The sequence below is a fragment of the Acartia tonsa genome, chromosome 3 (assembly GCF_053477335.1).
Source record: "Acartia tonsa isolate MP-2025a chromosome 3, ASM5347733v1, whole genome shotgun sequence".
NCBI lineage: Eukaryota > Metazoa > Arthropoda > Copepoda > Calanoida > Acartiidae > Acartia > Acartia tonsa.
In genome coordinates, this window is record NC_137262.1 from 40,026,010 (window position 1) to 40,045,829 (window position 19,820).

Sequence of the window (19,820 nt, forward strand, 5' to 3'; positions counted from 1 at the left end):
ATTAGTTAGTAGACATAACTATTAAGTTTTTCTTCGTGATTTGTTATTTTTTCGTGTACGTAATATGTCAATGTTATACATTATATTGTTTATTTAATCCGTGAAGAAATTTAAACGCAATGCATGAAAAAATTGCATGAGATTTCTAAATACGGCAGTGAATACTATGAATGTGTGTATAGGGCCTTTAAAACTTGTTTGGAGATATAGATTTGTTTGCCTAGTGCTCAGTAACCGTGATAAGAATCCTAAAAAATAAAGTGTAAGCCTAGGAGACAAGTGTTCAAGTTAATTAATATCAAATAAAGATGAAAAAATACTATTATTTGAAAAGCTTAGAAATTTTTCCTCCTAATATATAAAATTCTATTTCCTTTTTTTCAATCTTATCTTGAATTGCCTCTTATGAAAAACTAAACTCCCCCCCCCCCCCCTTCCCCAACTTTTCTATTAGTCTATATTAACAAATCATTTTGATTGTATAGAATTTTTTGTGTGGAAAAAAAGCCTAATATTATATGTAAATGTACTGCAATAATATAAAACCTTGTCTCAATAATGATAAGCTTATTCTGCGAAATATATTTCATTCTTTCAGCGAAATATTCCTTCCTTTTTTGTATTTTTTTCTGTATCTGTACTGTTCAAACAAATTTTTATAGTACTTATCTTTGTCATGGACTGTGCTTAAAAGGGAGGAAGACTATAGCTCCACTAAAGCGCGCAGCTGACTTGAGCTTAGTTTTATAAGATTTCTTCTTACAAACACATATACTTATACAAACATAGTGATTTTAGTTAGCTTCACTAGTATCATTGGTATAAGATACATATATTAGATAAATAATATGAGACTTGAATTTTAATTTTTGGGGGGACAATTTCTAATACTTGTTATTTTGGCTGTGGTTTTATATTGCAAAGTTTTGTACTTTTATTAAATATTGGTACTGGAATAAATTTTTAGAGTACGTTTGTATTGTGTACACATATTGCAAAATAATGAATAATAAATTCTAATTTTTTTTAGTTGATGAAGTATCTTTAAATCTTTTAAACTAGTGATATTAACTTGGAAAGTTGGGAACAAAAAAGTGCCATGCTCTTTTCATTTACTCATGAAAAGGATATATTTAATTAAGTCCATCAAACCTTTCCAATTAAGTATATTTGCTGTTTTACGAAGGAAATAATGATAGAACAAGAATTATAACTAATAATTAATAAAGCATGTTAAGAATAGCCAATTAGATGATTATTAGATGCTTCTTAGTCTATTGACAGGAAATCTATCTCATACAGCAGTAAAGTAAATCTCTTTCTCCCTTTATAAAGTTATAACCATGATAGCATTACAGACGTACCGACGGACCATTGCAATGCACATTATAGAGGATGAGGAGGAGTAACTTTTAAGGCAATATTAGCTTTATATTTAAAATAGAATTAAGCCGAGATATTTATATTTTGCATGCTTATTGATATGGAAGTATTCACTAAAAAAACAGTTGCTTATCATAATAGAAGCTGAAAAAAACTTCATCTCCTAAACAATTTGAATTGCAGAGTAGCTTTGCTAAAAATATTTTTCCTGTATATTATTATTTTTGCTTATTTTTTATAAGGTTGTCTGATTATTAATGTTCAGACGATGTGCAATCGTTTCCGCATATTTATCAAAAATTGCATATTCAGAACCGCAAAACAACAGTGCAAGGGGATTCTTTTCCGTTGACTTTTGATAGTTCCTCTTGTGCTCTTTTGCAAATATGATTTCATTCGGAAGTGAAAGCACACTTTTCAGACATGAAAGGGATTAGAATGTCTCAATTTTCAAGTCTGGAGTGATTATTCTAGAACCATGACTAGACTTACTTCATTAATATGTTTGCTAGTTGTCTTGTTTTATTATAAACCTATTGCATGATATGTAAGTGAATTAATGTGGTTTATGGAATGTATTTCTATCCTGTGCAATGTATAATAATTCTTAGTTGACAAACTATCGGCTACGCTTTAGTTACACTGTAAAAAAAAAAAATTAGTAGGTAGGGTGTTTGTGCCCTTTCCAAAATAGATAAATCTTCACAGAACCCACAAGAAGCTTAATTGTAAAGGAGAGCTGTATAGGTTGAACAGTTAGTGAGATCTTTAAGTACATACAGACAGACATAGACCTTTGCATAATAAATAACCCATTATTTTTACGAAATTTTGGTTGGTATTTTTTAAATACATCAAAGCTTGGAAATCTATGAATTTTTGGTTCAGTTTTTTCTTATTATATTATGTATGATTTTTTTCTGTGAGATGAATGAATCATAAAAAACAACAACAATTTTTCTTTATACATTTATTACGAGCTCTCTGTAATAATCAGCTTTTATTTTCTTAACTTAAAATCTTAAACGAATTTTAAAAAACTTTTTTTGTATTTTTCAAGCAATGAACTTTGTTCTTGCTTTTAAAAGTCATTGAATGAATTAAAACATTTGAAAAAAGTACCACTATGTTTTCAGAAAAAAAACTAATGCATTTTTAAAATGAAAGATTAGATTGCGTCACGATATGTCTTAATTGAAATAGTGTACTGTTTTCTATACCCTTTTCTAAATAGATCATAAAATTGTGAGAAAAAAAATAGATTGTTACATTTGTGCGTTTAGCAGATGTCCTTCATTGCATGTACAGCTTTTTTCAGGATAAAAGTATTTCTTTGTTTAACCAACTTACCCTGAATAGAAAGGGGGGGGGGAGTTTTGACACATTTGCGTAAACAGTGAGTATAGGCTTTATCTTTGGACTGGGAGGATAGATTATTAGGGATAAAATCATTCTTGTATGATGAATTTTCCCAAGTTTTAAGATTTTTTGGATAGGCCTCCAGGTTCCGGAGCTCCAGGCCTCCAGGTTCTCTCTGTACAGGTAAAAATGACCTATCCTCTCAGTCCAAAGATAAAGCCTATACTCACTGTTTACGCAAATGTGTCAAAACTCCCCCCCCCCCTTAATCATTACCATTTTAAAATATTAATGGATTAATACAAAGTTCGTATAAGAGTAATATTTTATCAAAATGACTATTGTGGCTAGTAGCACTTTCTTTGTATGCTCATTAAAATTTGCAGTATAAACCTATCCTTAAACATTATCTTGGTAAAACCAGTTTTTAAAGCCATAAACTGAATTTTTTTATGATACAAAACTCCCCAAGCAAATTTAAAAAGTGAGTTTTAATTATTTCTGGTAAGGGTATCTGGGTTATATTTCGATTAATTTTCATATTTACCCGGCCCTAGTAAATAATCGCAAAACTATCAACTTGGCAATGTTCACAAAGAGGCGAGGAATGTCAACTCGTTAATTCATTCATCATAGGCAATGATATGATATGAAGAAAATTAGATTTGACAGGCTAATTATTTTATTATTAACAATCTAAATGACAAAGAATATAGAGCGTTTATCCTATCTATTAACTTAACAGGATAACTGTCTGGCTATGTATGCTTTGATCTCATAAACGGCTGAAGGTTTTAAGCTGTTTAAAGGTGGATAGAAGTACGAAATATCTCGCCGTGGAGATAATAGCATTTTTAATAAGAAATATAGGTATTTTACATCGCATTTGCATTGATAGACATTCATATAACTACTTTAGTTACAAAATTGAATTACAGCTATTATGATAGGGAAAATGATTAATTTTAGATAAGAAATCAAGCTGTTTTGAGATTTTAATTAGCTTACTGGGAGACATAATACAGACACACATGATCCATTTATTTTTAGTTTCAGCAGTCATAATGGGAAATAATTTCAAGCGTTAACTTCATATAAGAATCCTTTGCTAATTGAGCTGTTTTAGAGACCCTAAGCAACACACAAACAGACAAACGGCTATGTACTTGATACTTACACAATTATAGCAATGATGAAAGGGAACTGATTACACATGTTAATAAGTGCAGCTACTCTATTATAATGTTTCGTAATAGTAAAAGAAAGTAAAAGTAAATTATTCTATCGATATAGCGAGAGCTAACAATTCATTACCCATCATTAATGTAGAAAATATATCATTGTCTACTAATGCATATACAGCTTTTTTGTTCAAACTATTACTTTTTATACTTAAGCACATTTTATTGTATAACAGTTTACTGTTCTTTGACAGATTGCTGATGCTGCGCTTCTTTAAAACTGTCCTTGTTTTCTTAAGATAAGAATTACTTGATAACTGATAACAAGTTTAACATTATAATTGTACTCTTCATTTAGTTATTTTAGCAATATTTAAATTTTCATTATTTTTGCTTAAATGTTATTTTGTGTGTTTTAGTTATTTCACTTGTAATTTTCTTTTGTGATCATTTTTAAATGGAATAAAGAAGAATATTTACCTATATTGAATACTTTTCTCAACTTTAGTTAAGCATTTTTTTATTTATGACATAAAGTACCAATACAAAAAAAACAATTTTAAAAAAGTTTTTCATAAAGTCACAAGATAAGTTTTTAAAAATCTTGAAAGTACTTTTAATCGAATTAAAATATTTAAACATATTTTTACGAATTGTTTAATAATCTAGCTTAAAGTAAGTAGTAATTTATTAATCAGTTTAAAAGCATAAAAATAGCTATTTGCCGAACTTTTTTTCATCTAAGACTAATCACTAAGTAAGACTAATTCACCTTTTTAAAGTAAAATAATATTAAGAGCATTTTTTATAAAGGGGGGGGGCGAAAGTGACACTTTTTGAAACCAAAACTAAAAGTCAAAGGAACTCAACTAAAAAAAGAGTTACAGGTCTGACATTTAGCATGGCAGTTGCTTTATAGGGGTACAATATGGAAATGTGAAGAAACGGCGGCGCAACCGCCGAAAACCGCCGAGAAAAGGCAACAAAAATTACGGCGGGAAACGGCGGTTTTCGGCGGTTGCGCCGCCGTTTCTTCACAGTTCCATATTGTACCCCTATAAAGCAACTGCCATGCAAAATCTCAGACCTGTAACCCTTTTTTTAGTTGAGTTCCTTGGTTGACTCTTAGTTTTGGTTTCAAAAAGTGTCACTTTCGCCCCCCCCCTTTAGCATAATACATAGATCTAATTTCAGGTAAAAAATGTCGTGGGGTGGGAATACCTGGATTTTGCAGATAACCTGGCTGTTCCTGGCTGCCAGCTGCTGGTTCCAGCTGGCAATTGCTGAGGAGGCTGCTTCCACTAAAGAAAAAACTGAAGAGGAAAAATTAGATTTTGAATTAATTACAAATGGTTTTCATTGATATTGGAGTTTTAGTTCTTTTTTTATTTTATTTATATGAAAGTATTAAAGATTTAGTTACCTAAACTGTTAATTTTTAGATTTACTGGATGTTTTTATACTAGTCCAGGGAATGGGGGTTACCTCCCCCAAAAATATGTATACCCTTATGTATCCCCTGTAATATTAATTGTTGACAGTTTGTTAAAAGCGAAGCTTTTCTATAATTAGGGTCGGTCCGTCCGTCCGTCCGTCCGTACGTCCGTCCGTCCGTCCGTACGTCCGTCCGTCCGAGATAGATAGCTTTTATTCGTTAATTTAGGCATGTTAGAATTGTCCTATCGATTTCAAACTTTGCATGATGATTCCTGTAGTAGTTGGGTACGATTTAGAAAGCGTAGCAACTCTATAATCATTACCAAAATGTCCGTACGTCCATTTTAAACATGTTGATTTTTCTACTTTTTTAACAACAAATTTTAAAGTCTTTTAATTATCCGTTTGATCTGATTTTTGGTATATTGATTCCTGGGACAACAAAGAACAATATTATAAGCGAAGCAACTCTATAATCAAGTCCAAAAATGTAAGTATGTCCATAAACATTATCCTGTTTTTAAGCAGTTTTTCAACAAATTTACCTACAATTTTGATTCGAGATTTATACATTTATGTTCCGATTTTTCAGTTCAGATACTATACAAGTGTTAATGTCCGTTTGTCCTACCGTTTTAGTGCTTCGCTTTTATGGTTGTTGTCATCCTTGTTTATGTAATATTCACTAGTGTGTGACTATATTGACAAGTTAAACACTGATCGTTTAACAATGCATAGTATATGCCTTGCGTATCATTATAACATGGATAATTTTTAGGTGCGATGTTACTCTATAATTCACTTTGCCCGTCCGTCCGCCATGTGGAAAAGTTACAATAGAAACATTTTCTCGGCTGCATTTGAGATAGGAATTTTGTATGTGATGATTCCATATACTAATCAATGAGCATTCAGTATATAATCTACTTGGTCCGTCGGTCTGTCAGTCATGCTTCATAAATATAAATATTTAAACATAAAATCAAATGTTAAAGGTTTCTTTTTTTTCAAAAATTTACCTATTGATTTATGACTATTGAAAATATAAATAAAATAACTAACTTTGACCATTTGTCCTCCCATGTTATGCTTTGCTACAAGTACTTAAGGATGTAGTCATTCTTGTTTACACCACATATTATTATTGCCAATTCCTCTATGTTTTTTTTCTTTAGAGTATTTATCCCCCTTCTTCAATATCTTCAATGTGTATTGAAACATGCAAAATAAGGATCAGTTTCTATGTACAGTTTCATGTGAATGGTAGAAAGGTTCAAATGAAAATATAAGAACTCAACTAATCATAGTGTTTGTTTTCAAGAAAACTGAGGTGTGTTCTTATAAAATAAAGCATCGCTAAATCGGCTATGGTAGCCAAATCACAAATTTTTATTTTGTACAAAGAAAAGTGTTCTGTAATCATAGAAGGGTTATTAACATAAGATTTTATTTAATTTTTGTAGACTTTTTATTTGATTTTGGATGATTTTTTACAAAAACAATTTTGGTGATATGGCTACCATATCCGGTTCAGCGATCCTATTTTATTAAGAATTCACCTCTGTTAAATCCAAAACAACAAAAATACACTTTTGATACATATTAAAATGGTAAGACATTTATTCTTATAATAAATTATAATCTAATTTTTTTCTTGGTACAGAGTGACTCAGAAGAAGGTTATTTCAGTACATTAGATTATATTTTGATGGGGGGTGTGGCCGCCGCTGGCGCATATTATCTTCTATGTAGGGTGAGTATTAAATTTTAATTTAAATTATTTTGACCAGCGTTGCGGAGCCGTTTGATTTTGGTGCGGCTCTGGTTCCGGCTCCAGCTCCGGCTCCAGATTTGGTTCCGGCTCCGACCTAAAATCAAGAAAAACTCGACAAATTTTTTTCCCCACGTCTAATAATTTTTTACTTTTGAAAATTTTAAAAGTTCAATTTTTGATAAAAATGGACTTGAAAAACTTGAAAGGGGCATTTGCTCATGACAAAACAGAGTTACCAAATTATAATTTATAAGAAAAATCTCTTTATTTAACTAGTCCGGAGCCGTTATTTAACGAAAATTACGGCTCCAGCTCCGGCTCCAGCAAAATATGGCGGCTCCACGGCTCCCGGCTCCGCAACACTGATTTTGACAGAATAATGCGAATGTAGATTCTATAAGAATTGCGAAAATCTAATATTCACTTGAATCTTTAAGAATAAGGCTGTAATGGACGATTTATTGAACCAACCAATCAAACGTTATAAAAAAACTAAAGTTTTCAAGACAACGAATAAGATAAGTGGTTGAAGTGTACAAGCCAATGACCCCTGTCTCTGTAAGAAACATCAAAACGGACGTAAAAATGCGCCAAGCAACCAAATACCTATATATACATGATATATTTAAAATGTTTGTATTTGTTTATAACTGGGACTTTATGATTTTCTTTGATTGGTTTGTATCTTTTCTAGATAGGTATGGAAAATGATCAAATTGTAAAGTTTTATTTGATTTTAGAATATATTATTTTTATGGATACCTTTGTACAAAAAGCATAAATAAATGACTGTATAAAAGCTCAACTTACATACAATATTTTTAGGAAAAGGAAGAGGACAAAATTCCAGCTTATGAAATCAAGCCAATGACAATTAGACAAGAGAGCGTAGCAGACAAGGGTTTCATTTCTAAGGTAACTACATTTTTGTGTATTTATTTTTAGAAAGGGCGCTTGTATGTTTGTATGTTCGTTTCAGAAAAATGTTTAATTTTTACACAAATCGAATATATTTTTGCAATGTTTTACTTTTGTGTATGCCTTCCAGATGATACTGACTTTCGTGTATCATCCTCCATTTTACTTTGGTGAGGCTAACCGTCCAACCTTTACCTCGTAATTAATTTTTTAATTTTTTTGTTGTATAAATCTCTACTGTTCTTTGCGTGACGTTTGATTTTCTTGCGGTTATAGTTGAGGTAAGTGTAAGAGGCTGGAAGTCAAACAACCACTTCCATTTTTAGTTTTCAAAAATTGTGATAGTAATTTTTTCTCTGTGCGATTTCTCATGGTAGTGTTTAGGCAACCCTCCTCCATATAGTCAAAAAGCTCCCCTTATTCTGTAAAAAGCTTCAATGTAAGAAGGAACAATATCGTTTCAGCGTTTAGAAAGATCCTTCTGTACACACAGACAAATATCCTGTTACTTTCATATTTGGCTGGCGTTTCTTTAGGAAAGTATTGAGCTTGTTTTGAATTATATTATTGTTTTAGTTGAGAAAGACAGAAAGAAGATTAGTTGTCTTCTATGGATCTCAAACAGGAACAGCGGAGGAATTTGCTGGTCAGTATCATATTTTAAACTTTAGACAAATTGACAGCTTCACTCCCTTTATATGGATGTAAACATTTTAGGTATGTTACTTATGCTTTAAAAATCTGTGAATTGTCAATATATGCCCCTATATCATTCATTTTACGTCAGAATCCTGAGGTGGATTCTTTAAAAAAAATTGGCTCGCTGGTGAGGCAAAATTGTTTTTTGTGAAAAATTCTCTAAAATCCCTTCCCAAAAACAATTTGCCTCACCAGCGAGCCAATTTTTTTTAAAGAATCCACCTCTGGTACCTTGTCCCTGGTGTCATCTTGCATAAAGAAACTTAATACTTTTTGTTTTACCTAGGACGACTTGCGAAAGAAGGAGCGAAATATGGATTGAAAGGACTTGTAGCAGACCCAGAAGAAGAGGATATGGACCAACTTCAACAACTAAAGGTATGAACAAAATACCTCACCTGGCCAATAGGACAAAATAAAGATTCAAAAAGATTAGGAGGTTTAGTCAAATAAATATTAATCCATTATTTTTTCTTTGTGTGGACAATTGTCTATATTAGTTTAGTCTTGCTGAGAACTAAATTTCATCAAGATAGGAATGAAGCAAATTCGCAGCTATACTGTAATAGTTATTTAATTTGTCTCATCGTATTAAAGACAGCTTTCCGTGGATATTCAAATTAAATATTATAAGATAAAAAAAACTAGTTTTGTTAGTCCCGAGAGGCCGAATCCAAGGCTAACAAAACTGATATAGATTTTATAGTTTTTAATTTCATATTCGTAGAAAATTGTCTGTAACTCGATTTTCTTCATTATTTTTCAATTTTCAGTATTGCTGAGGACCGAATCTAGTCCATTGGATATTTATCGGTTTCAAGAACATGCTGGAATAGTTATTTCTGGCATCGTATTATAAACGGCTTTCCGCGGATATAGAATGTACAATCATAAGTTTAAAACTAGTTTTTTTTAACTCCGAGGTGCCGAAGGCACCGGCTAAAAAAACTGGTTTTAATCTTATGATTGTACATTTTTATATTCGTAGAAAGCTGGATATAATACGATGCTAGACCTAGTTGTTTCGTATGGATGAGAACCGGTTCCTATCCACCGGATTCGAATGAATACGTGAAACAAATTTTCTTGATTAATCTAGGAATATGAGGAAGAAATCGGCAAGCCCTGCCTCGCTGTATTCATGATGGCTACCTATGGCGAGGGTGATCCTACTGATAATGCTATTGAGTTCAATGAGAAACTTGAACAGGATGCTCTTAACATTGATGGCATGAGGTTTGCTGTTTTTGGTCTTGGTAAGTTGTTGAAATTTTGATAGTTGTCGATTTTCATGTATAGGGATGGCCGGGTTACAACTTTAGAAAATAGCGGCTTCTCCCCGAAACGCCTTTATGGACTCGTGAGGTATGGGTTGAGTCGACCCCAACCCACTTTAATTTTTCAAAGAAAAAAATTGGGTGGTGGGGAGTATTTTTTCTAAGGGTGATTTCTCTTGAGGGTGGTATGACCCTCCGCCAAAATAGTTATAAACCTTCCCTGGACAATACATATAAGAAGCTACACTGCAAATAAAAATCATGTCAGGTTAGCGGTTAGCGAGATACTACGGTACTCACAGACAGACAAACACCCTGTTACTTTTAAATAAGGATAGGGGATGCTTATAGTGTTTATTATTCAGGAAACAAGACTTACGAACACTTCAATGCAATGGGCAAGTTTGTGGACAAAAAGCTGGAACAGCTGGGAGGCGTCAGGATCCATGAGATGGGCAGTGGAGATGATGACGCAAACCTGGAGGATGATTTTATCACCTGGAAGGAAGCATTTTGGACGTCTGTCTGCAAGGAGCTGGAAATTGAGGATATTGGCGACGATTTTAATACTAGACAGTATGAACATAAGGTTAGAATTAAAACATTTTAAAATTATAAAAAAAAATATTTTTTAGTCAAAGGTGAGGGAGGTTTGTTTTGTTGGACTATCGTAATTTGCATGAAAAATCTCATAAAGTTTTAATATTTTTTTACCATTTCAAGGTCTTGGAAGATGGTGATTACAACGAGGAGAAAGTATACACAGGAGAAGTTGCGAGACTGAAATCCTACATCACACAGAGACCACCATTTGATGTTAAGAACCCTTACATGTCCCCAATTAAGATCAATAGAAATATTCATAAGGTTTGTTTTCATATTGCCTCTTCCTACAAATCGATCATAGATTTAAATGATAAAAAGTGAAGCCATTTTCTTATTATTTTATTATTTATCCGCAATTTTTTAACCAATTTTTCAAAGAGATTGTGTTTCGTACCTTTTTCATACAATGATTTTAATCAACTAGTTGAAATTTTTTTTTCCCAAAATCAATTTGAATAAATTTTCTAAATTGTCCGCATACCTAGAATAAATCCGGGATCTAAAGGGATAAGACGATGACCGATAAATTGATGTACATTTCAAATGATGATACACAAAATTACCCCTTCTAATTAGCGGTTGAAGCGTTTGGACAATCAACTAAATAAACCACAGGGTGTCCCATAGTGTAGTGGTTAGCGCACTACGCTGTGGTTGGGAGAAACCGAGTTCAAGTCCTCACATAGACTGCACTTGGTTGACAAATGCTGTCGCAATTTGTCAGATTATGATTACGCAACCTTCCCTGAGATGCCCTGTGGTTGTAAGGAGGGAGATTTATAGGAAGTTAGGATTCTGCAAATCATGCAGCTTTAACCATGCTTTCCCTCGTCCATGCTCCTCGTATGAGAGTGTCATTAATTAGAGTGGCTTAATATGGAACACCTGCCAAAACTCTAGGCCAGGGTGATGTGATAATTGATTAGCTTCCACGAGAATTGCGGGTCAGCTTGTAATGTAACATAGAATACAATCAGCTGTGCGCGAAGCTTACCAATCTAAGATTGGTCAATGGATTCTCACTTCCAGTCTCCTTGTGCATCTGAGTCCTAACTTCAGAGAATCAGGGCTACAACAACAACAACTAAATAAACCAACCAATAAAATTCAATGAAAGTCCCCAAAGTTGTTAAGCCAACAAATAAGAAGACGTTATTATAAAAATTTGGGGACTAGTGTAATAAACAGCCAAATATCACCTGCCTCCCTGAGAATACATTCTGTTTAAACCTTATTTTAAAACAGCTTTATCCATGTCACTTATTTCTACCATTGTATTGATTATTATTTTAGGAAGGATCAGGTAGACACTGTATGCATATTGAGCTGGATATTGAGGGTAGCAGGATCAGATACGATGCTGGTGATCATGTGGCTATTTATCCTACAAATAATGTCCAGTTGGTTGACAGGTATTTTACCAGAGATTAAAGTAAAAGAATAAAGGGGCAGGGGACGTGAGCTATGCGCTTCCTGTCCTGATCAGTCAATAGTGTCGAAAATGTAAACACAGTCGAGTCCTTTAAAAGATAAAAATAATTTGCTAGCAGACGATAGGGTCTCAAACACTTGGACCAGGTAGTTGCTGGATTTTACATCTATACTTATATATATAATAGGCAACGGAAGGAGCACTATTATTTAAACTTTTCTGCCAATTAAAACTAATGGCTGTCTTTAATTTGAAATATCTTTCATTAATACAAAAATAATTCATAGTTGTGGAATGTGTAATGATTTTAGTCGTTTTAACTTTATTATTATTATATATCATATTTTAACTAATTGTAATTTATTTTAGGTTAATAGAACTTTTGGGAATCAACGGAGACACAATTTTCACAATGAACAACCTGGATGAAGATAGCACAAAGAAACATCCTTTCCCCTGCCCTACTTCTTACAGGTTTATTTATGAAGTTTCTATAACTTGTATAATAACATAGCTGAAAAGATTATTTTAATTTAAAAAAAAATTAAATAAGAGGGAGGTCATTTTCTAGTAAATCCCGTAAAGGTGTGTGTTATAAGGCCTAAAAATAGTAGTAGAACGATAAGGTGCTCTATATATTTGTATTCCCTATTGAATAGAACAATAGGGAAATTTTTTTTTTTTTTTTTTGATAACTGTACCAGTACCTGGAATATCTTTAAAAAATACGAAATTTCTATCAAACGCTTTGTTTGGCTCAAACTGACAAAAATTTAAAAAAAATATAATTATAATAATAATGTTTTCTATAGGTACAAGGTAAAGGTTAAGAACAATCTATACCATTAAACAAAGGAAGAAGCCATTCTTTACAGGTTGTACGAGCAGTGAACATTAAAATGAAACTTTAACAAATCATTAATACAATGACTTAGTGAAACAAACCAACACAACAAGTTACATACAGACAATTTTGGAAAACATTCAGATATACAATCTATATAAGAAGGTAGTTGTTCGCTGTAGTGAAATTGAAATGAAACAATGCACATTGAAACCTTCTACTTCAAAGCAAACAAACATGAAATTCCACAAACATAAAACTAATTTTTGTCCCCTTGAATAAATCAACCTGTAAAGAATGGCTTCTTCCTTTGTTCACTGGTATAGATTGTTCTTAACCTTTACCTTGTACCTATAGAAAACATTATTAATATAATTATATTTTTTTTTAATTTTTGTCAGTTTGAGCCAAACAAAGCGTTTGATAGAAATTTCGTATTTTTTAAAGATATTCCAGGTACGGTTATCAAAAAAAAAAAAAAATTTCCCTATTGTTCTATTCAATAGGGAATACTAATATATAGAGCACCTTATCGTTCTACTACTATTTTTAGGCCTTATAACACACACCTTTACGGGATTTACTAGAAAATGACTTCCCTCTTTGTAGGAATTTATGAAAAATATAATATAAACCAATAAAAAACAGTTTTTGCAAACATTCCAGCAAAACCAGTAAGATATATGTTGATATTGGGTTTCTCATTCTTTTTTTTTACCCATTTAGATCTAACTTTCATGTAAAGTTTTTTTATCACTTTATCTTCCTGACGAATTATTGAGACACATTTAATTTCATAGTTATTATATTTCAGAACTGCCTTGCTTCACTACGTAGATGTTGTAGCCTTACCCAGAACACACATTATAAAAGAACTTGCTAAGTAAGTATTATATTTTATTTTTTTATTAGCGGCTTCACCCTTAGAGGCTTTTAGGGGCACTTGAGTTGTTGTTGTTGGGGGGGGGGGGGGTTGAATTCGACCCCCTTCTGTTTTTTATTTTATTTTTAAGTAGAAAAAGTACCTAACGAGAAGTTCTTTTTTTGGGGGGGGGTTGTATATTTTTCTGGGGGCTATTTCTCTAGGAAGGGTGGTGTTACCCTCCTCCATAGTTATAAACCTTCCCAGTACCTATGAGAAGCTGCATTGTAAAGGAGAACCATATCGGTTCAGCGGTAAGCAAGATCCTTCGGTGCACACAGAGGCACCGATCCTGTTTCTTTATTATAAGAATGTATCATAATTTTTAAAAATATTGAGAAAAAATATTGATTTTTTTATACCTATTAAAAAATACGTTTGAGAGTTTTTAAAGAACATTGTGATTCCATTCTAACCATTAATAACATTTCAGATATACAGAAGACAACAAAGAAAGAAGTCATCTGGAATCTATGGCAGGCACAACTCCTGAAGGTTTGTATTTTGCTAATCAGATCCATGTGTAATCTAATCTAGAGGTCGACCTACTTTTAATGCATTCAATGAAAAGTAGCCACATAGGGGTTACAATGCATAAACGATGAATTGATAGAAGATTAGTACTAAACACGGATTTTAAAGGTAAACACTAGGTAACTAAGCAACATAGTAATTCAAATTCATTTTTTAGGTAAGGCCTGTAAAGGTTTAATGTCTTTTTCTATGAATATTTAATTCCACAGGTAAAGCCTTGTACCAGAAGTGGATAGTTGATGATGTGCGCCACCTGCTCCACATTCTGGAGGACCTACCAACCTGTAAACCTCCTGTGGACCACCTCCTGGAACTTTTGCCCAGACTCCAGCCCAGATTCTACTCCATAGCTAGCAGTGCCAAGGTACTTAATCCTAATCCATCCTTATATGTATATGATTAAAGTTTTCATTTAAGTGGAGCTTAAAATTTTTTGTACATTTGGCGTAACCCAAGCGTATAATCATGAACCTGATTTGATAGAATCAAATAGTTATCTTAGTGCAGATAGGAAGAAGACAAGGGTAGGGATTCAGAAACTTAATTTTACCTGATTGATATTATTGAAAAATTTTCTTAATATTATACCTATATACTTAAAAGTAAAACAACATTTTATCTTAAATTTTTATTTTCTTTTACTCAGAGTTTCATGCTTCTGCAATCATCAGAAAGAGACTTTACCTATATACATATATTAAAAATTTTATATCCTTTTAGGCATTTTAATACGTATTATGATTATTTTCAAAGGTTCATCCCACTTCCGTGCATGTATGCGGCGTAGTGGTCGAATACAAGACCCCAACAGGCCGCACCAACAAGGGCGTAGCCACTACCTGGCTCAAGGACAAGGAAGCGGAGTGCAAGGTGCCTATTTACATCAGACGGTCACAGTTCCGACTGCCCAACAGACCACAGACACCTGTTATTATGATTGGTCCGGGAACTGGCCTCGCGCCTTTCAGAGGTTTCATTCAGGTACAAACTTATTTTGAAATAAATTAAAACCTAAAAGGGGGGGGGGGAGTTTTTTAGTTTTGTTTATTATTTTAGGTTGGGTTAGGTTATGGTAAATTGATTACTTTGTAGCCCCGCAGGGGTTAGCCATAAAGGAAAAAATCTATTTAGTTGCTTAACTGTGTACTGTACAAACTTCTAGGGAAACAATTGTATTTTATTAATTTTTATCACGAAACCTTGCAAAAGTTAATTTTAAAAAGCTGAATAAGTATTTATTTTTCAGGAGCGGGCATGGTTGAAAGAACAAGGCAAACCCGTGGGACCCACAGTTCTATACTTTGGTTGCAGAAATAAGGGGTTAGACTATATTTATGAGGTAATTTAACACGTTTCTTGGCGTTTTTAGAGAGTTTTTTTTTGTGGATTTTAAAGTTTAGTTTTTTATCCATTAAATTCAGTGATTTATTCAATATGTCCGAAAATTTAATGTACATCCCCAATGATTGTACACAAAATTATCCCTTCTGTAGTGGTTGAAACGTTTAGACACTAAACTTTATCAATCAAAATTCAATAATTCCCCAATGTTTTTTTGGACGACAAATACGAAAACGTTATTATAGAACTTTTGGGACTAGTGCAATGTCCCCTCTCTCACTGCTATTTTGATTAGGTATATTCATCCAAATCTTTACTTTACGCTAATTTATCACGAAATTATCCTTGTTAAAAATAAGGTCGGTCCATTTTAACTATTTTAATTTCAACAGACGGAAATCAATGCTTACAGAAATGCAGCGTTTGATGAATAAGAACACGAAAAAAGAATGAAATTTCGTGTATTAGAAAAGGAAAATGGACTAACTTTTTGGACATTAGAATGAATATTTAAATTGCATTAAAGTTTACCAATTTTATTAGATTATTTAACTTCTTTTATTTCAAATTCCAACTTTACTGCAAAAATCTTGCTGTTTTAAACAACAAATTCTTTATGATACGAGTCAAACTAAATACGTTAAATATTTTTTTAAAATTAGAATCATTACAATAAAAAGGGGAAAGTAATTTTTTTCAACAAAGTGCATGTAACCAAAGGGTTACTGGTTACAGTTAGGACCCAATTAAAGTTAAACAATTATTTTTTGATGGCCCTATCTTTGTTCTCTGGTCCGATATTGATCAGTTATGACAATTATCCTAATCTTGCACTGCTAGAAACACGACTTGATTCGAATCTTTTCTAGATCCGCCTATTTAAAATAATGCTAATTACAATCAAAATTCGATTTATTAAAATAATTTCAAATTGTTAACCTGATATTTATATTGAAATATGACTCGGTTAGTGCAAGGTATTAATTCCAAACCAATCTTTTTTTTACAGGAAGAGCTGGAGGCCTGGAAGGAGGATGGTCTGTTGGACCTGCACGTGGCCTTCAGCAGGGACCAGGACCAGAAACGCTACGTCACCCACATTCTCAGAGAAACTGGGGACAAAGTCTGGGACTTGTTGCAACAGGTACTTAACAGTTACTTATAATATCGTATTATATACACTGATACAGCCCTACAGGTTTATAAAGCTTTGGATATCAGTGTAATTTACTTTTGGAAGAAATAGGAATTTCAAGTTAATTTCTCCATATGTTTATAAAACTAGATAAGTTTCTTGTTTGCGGCATAGCTTTTATTTATTTACAGTATCAATGTAAATAACATCTTTGTAAATGTTTAGACTCAACAGTAGGGATGGCAATCCGTATCCGGAATCCGGATTCCGCCCAATTTTTGGCCAATTTTGGAATCCGAATCCGGATCCGGAATCCGTTTTTTAATAGCGGATTCCGGATTCATATTTGGTAGGCTAAAATTAGCGTCTTGAGTTATTTCTTTCAACTCCTCCTTTTTGAGACAAAGATTTTCATCATTATATAATACCTTTTAAAATGTGGTTCGATTCTCGGAAGTGAATTATAGAGAACACCAAGAACATTGATTTTTAGGACTTATGTAGCACTTAATTTTTTTATTTTTTTAAAAAATCCTTTTAAAATATTGCTAGAATCCGGAATCCGAATCCGGAATCCGCAGGAATCTGCCACTTTTTTTGACGGATTCTTTAAGAATCCGGAATCCGAATCCGGCCCAAAAATTCGACGGATTGCCATCACTACTTAACAGTATCTGGACAAACTTTGAATCATCTTCTTTTTGTAGTTTTCTATTATCCTGATCTTTTTGTGTATCATAATTGTAGTGTAGTAGTTTTTATTTAAAATAAATAAATCATCCAAACTGTATTTTTTAGGGAGCTCATTTGTATGTGTGTGGTGATGCTAAAATGATGGCTAAAGACGTTAGAAACATTATTCTAGAACTTTGCAAGGTAAGGGTTTTCATTTAAAGTCAAAATTAAAAAGTTTAAGACAGATTACATAACCTGATTAAATGCTTAAGAGATATTCTTTTTTTTTTAGATTAGTACATATTGTACAACATTGAACATAAAGATATTAATATTATCTACTAACAAGTTTCAATATACCTTACAAGTGGATGATAATTTGAAATACACAATTAGTTTGAATAATGTACTTTTGTCAATTAGATATTTGATTTGATTTTGCCATGTTTTGATATCTTGAAGTCTTAAAGGCTTGTTTAAAAGTTTTGAACTAAATATTTGTTCTTTAATTAACTATATTTAACAGAAATCTAGTATAAGGACCAATAAAGTTTGGGTTACTAACTTTGGTAGGCAATGTTCTTAATTTGCTCTCATAGTTCCCTATTATTTCATGATGATTATTATATCTCATTAAAACTCTATTTTGTAGTCTAACGGCGGATTGTCTGATAGCGAAGCCGATGCTTTTGTCAAGAAGTTGGAGACGCAGAAAAGATACTCAGCTGATGTCTGGAGCTAAACTGTACACAATTTCCCGCCTTTTTTTTTTACAAATATTTCCCCGCTTTTTCCCCCGCGTATTCTTATTTGAATATTAGATATTCTATATTTTGTATTTCCACTACTTTCAAAAATTTCTCCGTTTTACATTCATAACACAAATAAACAAAATAAGCATTTTTAAATAAATTATGACCCTGGAAAGGTAGAAAAATTGATAAATTTTGAAATAGATATATTTTTCTACAAATAGTTAGATTATTATATTTTAATACAACTCTAATTATATGTATAAATATTAAATATTGTATATACAATATAAAAAAAACTATGTATTGATTACTCGATCTATATATAATGTTATTGTATTATATTTTAAAGTCTTTTTTGAAATCTATAATACAAAGTAGAACGATGTCTGTCTGTTTGTTTGTGTGTTTGTGTGTTTGTGTGTTTTTCTGTTTGTAGCGAAGGATCTCGCTAACCGCTGAACCGATCGGGTTCTCCTTAACAGGGTAGCTTCTCATAAGTCCCGGGAAGGTTTATAACTATTTTGGGGGAGGGTACCACCACCCTATCAGGAGAAATCGCCCCTAGAAAAAAATTACCCCTTTCGAAAAAGAGACTCCAACGAAACATAAACCAATTATTTCTGTAATTAGATATTTTAAATAAAAAAAAACATTCAAAGTGCCACTAGAGGCCTCTAGGGGCGTAGCCGCTAGTATAATATAAAATGATAATATGTTTTTAAACTTCTAAGGAAATTAAAATGTAACATAATTGAACGGTACGATGTTTCTAAGTTACAAGTCTAATTTTCTATTCCTCCCTTATAAGCAATCCTGCGTTTTCCTGAAAATACAAAACTTCATTTGTATCAACCACGCACCGTGCTTTTTATGTGATTTTGTTTACATATTGTCTGAAATAAGAATATTTTATCAGTTATGTCGCAGCTGTGGTGGAGTGTGGACCTTACAGACCTTCTCCAGTGATGGGTTGATTTTTTTTTTCAGCCTTTCTTATGCAGTCAGCTCAAAATTGATATGGGTTGAAAAAATGTATAAGAGCCTAGTGAAGCATAGAGTTGTGAGAATATTAAAACCATCAAGAAGAAATTTCCACATACCAAAACCATTCAATGAACGTCAGCTTTTGTCAGTTATTCATCATTTTCAAAAAAAAAAATCCTAGATTCCCTCCTGAGAAATTAGGGATTAAAAATCCCCCTACCCTTTCTGCAGAAGTAACCCCACCTTCCCCATCACATTCCTCTTCTCCAGCTTGACCGATGACGCGCAATAGTTGGCGTGTAATTTGAATCCCAGCATCTCTATAATACATATCACACTATGGGTATATCTTGGAATTTAAAGCAAATTAGGTTTGAGGTTACTAATTTGTTCTTGACAGAACTCCTGATCTTTCAGTATTAATCTCTTGGCTACATCCATGCCAGGCACTAGCCATTTTTTATGGATAAAGGGTTTCTTAATTGAAGCTTTGGCGTCTTGCTGTCGATGACTTGCAGTTTCCTGACACTTTCCTCTTCAAATTCAAAGTCATGGTAATACTGC

General features: G+C 32.6%; 1 protein-coding gene across 1 annotated transcript; it reads left to right on the forward strand.

Annotated features, from left to right (window-relative positions):
- The first annotated feature begins 5,109 nt into the window (after positions 1-5,109).
- Positions 5,110-18,646, forward strand: Cpr (Cytochrome P450 reductase). The gene is made up of 18 exons (XM_080153933.1): positions 5,110-5,242; positions 7,022-7,113; positions 7,960-8,049; positions 8,629-8,698; positions 9,038-9,129; positions 9,851-10,007; positions 10,394-10,617; positions 10,752-10,895; positions 11,928-12,046; positions 12,436-12,540; positions 13,725-13,793; positions 14,266-14,327; positions 14,576-14,730; positions 15,120-15,347; positions 15,613-15,705; positions 16,717-16,851; positions 17,641-17,718; positions 18,170-18,646. The coding sequence occupies exons 1-18, from the start codon at positions 5,125-5,127 to the stop codon at positions 18,257-18,259; spliced, it is 2,121 nt and encodes a 706-aa protein (XP_080010059.1). The 5' UTR covers positions 5,110-5,124; the 3' UTR covers positions 18,260-18,646.
- Positions 18,647-19,820: the final 1,174 nt, after the last annotated feature.